The 1,633-nt window shown below is 38.5% G+C and overlaps 1 protein-coding gene across 1 annotated transcript in view; it reads right to left on the reverse strand.

The window, feature by feature from the left end:
• Positions 1 to 247: 247 nt before the first annotated feature.
• Positions 248 to 1,633, reverse strand: part of si:ch73-130a3.4 (THAP domain-containing protein 2) — a gene marked incomplete at its 3' end in the record, with an annotated part of 2,603 nt that continues 1,217 nt past the window's right edge. The window contains 3 exon segments of the mRNA XM_014021775.1: positions 248 to 393; positions 495 to 705; positions 1,432 to 1,539. Coding sequence (XP_013877229.1) covers positions 275 to 393; positions 495 to 705; positions 1,432 to 1,539 — 438 coding nt within the window.

Here is a 1,633-nt window from a genome sequence, read left to right on the forward strand (position 1 = left end):
TAATTGCCAACAAAGGCTTTTGTACAAAGTATTAGATAAATTTCAGTAAGTGTGTTCAATACTTTTTCCCTGTGCCACTCCACATTATTACAAATAACTTCATTTCTGGACATTTATGGTTTGATTTCTTTGTATGTATGGATCACTTGGGTTGTTACCGACATCTGGTGAAAATTTCATGTCATTAGCACCTCTAGTAATATATATACTGAGAAAAATGGTGCTGTGTTCAATACTTATTTCACCAGCTGTATGCGGATGTGGGAGGGTGATATTAGGGGTCTCTCTCAGATAGCTGTACATCTTCGGACCACATAAGTGGACAGTCATGGCACACTTCCTCTGGTCTTTTGGTGTATCTGTGACTCTGCTTGGACAGAGGTGTTTGATGATCTGAAATTCAATTAGCACAAGCAAATAAGTAGGCCACTGAAGTCATTATGAAGTCTTAATAAAGAAGGGAACGTATTACACTTATATTCAAATTATTTTACCTGAGTATATATTGAGCTGCTCCTTCAACTCTTCATTTAGGAGTTTCTTTAACCTGAGATCTTCCAGCAGACAACTCAGAGTGTTCTTTGCCCTCCTCTCTCTGTCCTTCATATTCCTATTCTCTTTTTCCAGACTCTCCACCCTGGCCAAGGCTTCCCTGAGTCTGGCCCTCAGACCCTCATTGGATGAAGGCAGAGCATAGGAGTGGTCCTAGTACAAACAAGAAGGAAAACATTATAAATGTTTACCTTTCATCACTCATTGACAGTTCATCACATCTTTACTAGTTTAATGTCTGTCAACTGTCCCACATGTTTACACATTTTGAATCTGATCACTCCTCAGTTGAACCATCAACACAGTATGTCTGTGTGTGAAGAATGCAGATTCAAAACAAACATGTGTTCAATGTGAGCCTGTCTTAAATGTTGACAGAGAGTGGGAGGTGTGCATGTGTTAGGGTTGGGCATAATCATATTCGTGTGCAATTAATCATCAGAAAAACATTAATGGATTATTTTTTGGCACTTGACAATTAATACGATTAATGCCACCAGACTGAATGGAGATTTAGACTTCGGTTCTTTAATTTATTTATCTATCAACACACTTTAAAAGTTGATGTATAGCCTGAAGACTGTAATTTTGACAAAATTTGGAACAGATTTTTTTTTTACAAAGAGCAAATCTTTCCCACTAAATAGGTCATATGACTAGGACATGAGGGTGTCCAGGGACTCCAGGGGATTAATCATTAAATTAATTGTTATCGGCTAAATACCACAATTAATAGTGATGAATTTTTTTGCCAATATTGCCCAACCCTAGCGTGTGTGTATGTGTATATGTGTAAGTATGTATGTGTGTGTGGAGTGAATATAACCAGAGTCATAATGCTCACAGCTGTTTGAGGCATAGCTAGTAATTATTACTCACAACATTGGGCTCAGGCAGGGGTTTAGCCTCGCGGACAAGCTGAGGACAGTCCAGTGACGGGGTCTCCTGTGCCTTCTTTGACGTCTGAGTCGTCCTGGTAGCCACAGGCTAAAAGTGAAGAATAAAATATAGAACATATGTCACAGTGTAATACAGGATATACCACTGACTCTTCACTCTTCTTCACTGATATATATATATA

Source organism: Austrofundulus limnaeus, unplaced genomic scaffold, assembly GCF_001266775.1.
Source record: "Austrofundulus limnaeus strain Quisiro unplaced genomic scaffold, Austrofundulus_limnaeus-1.0 Scaffold305, whole genome shotgun sequence".
Classification (NCBI taxonomy): Eukaryota; Metazoa; Chordata; class Actinopteri; order Cyprinodontiformes; family Rivulidae; genus Austrofundulus; species Austrofundulus limnaeus.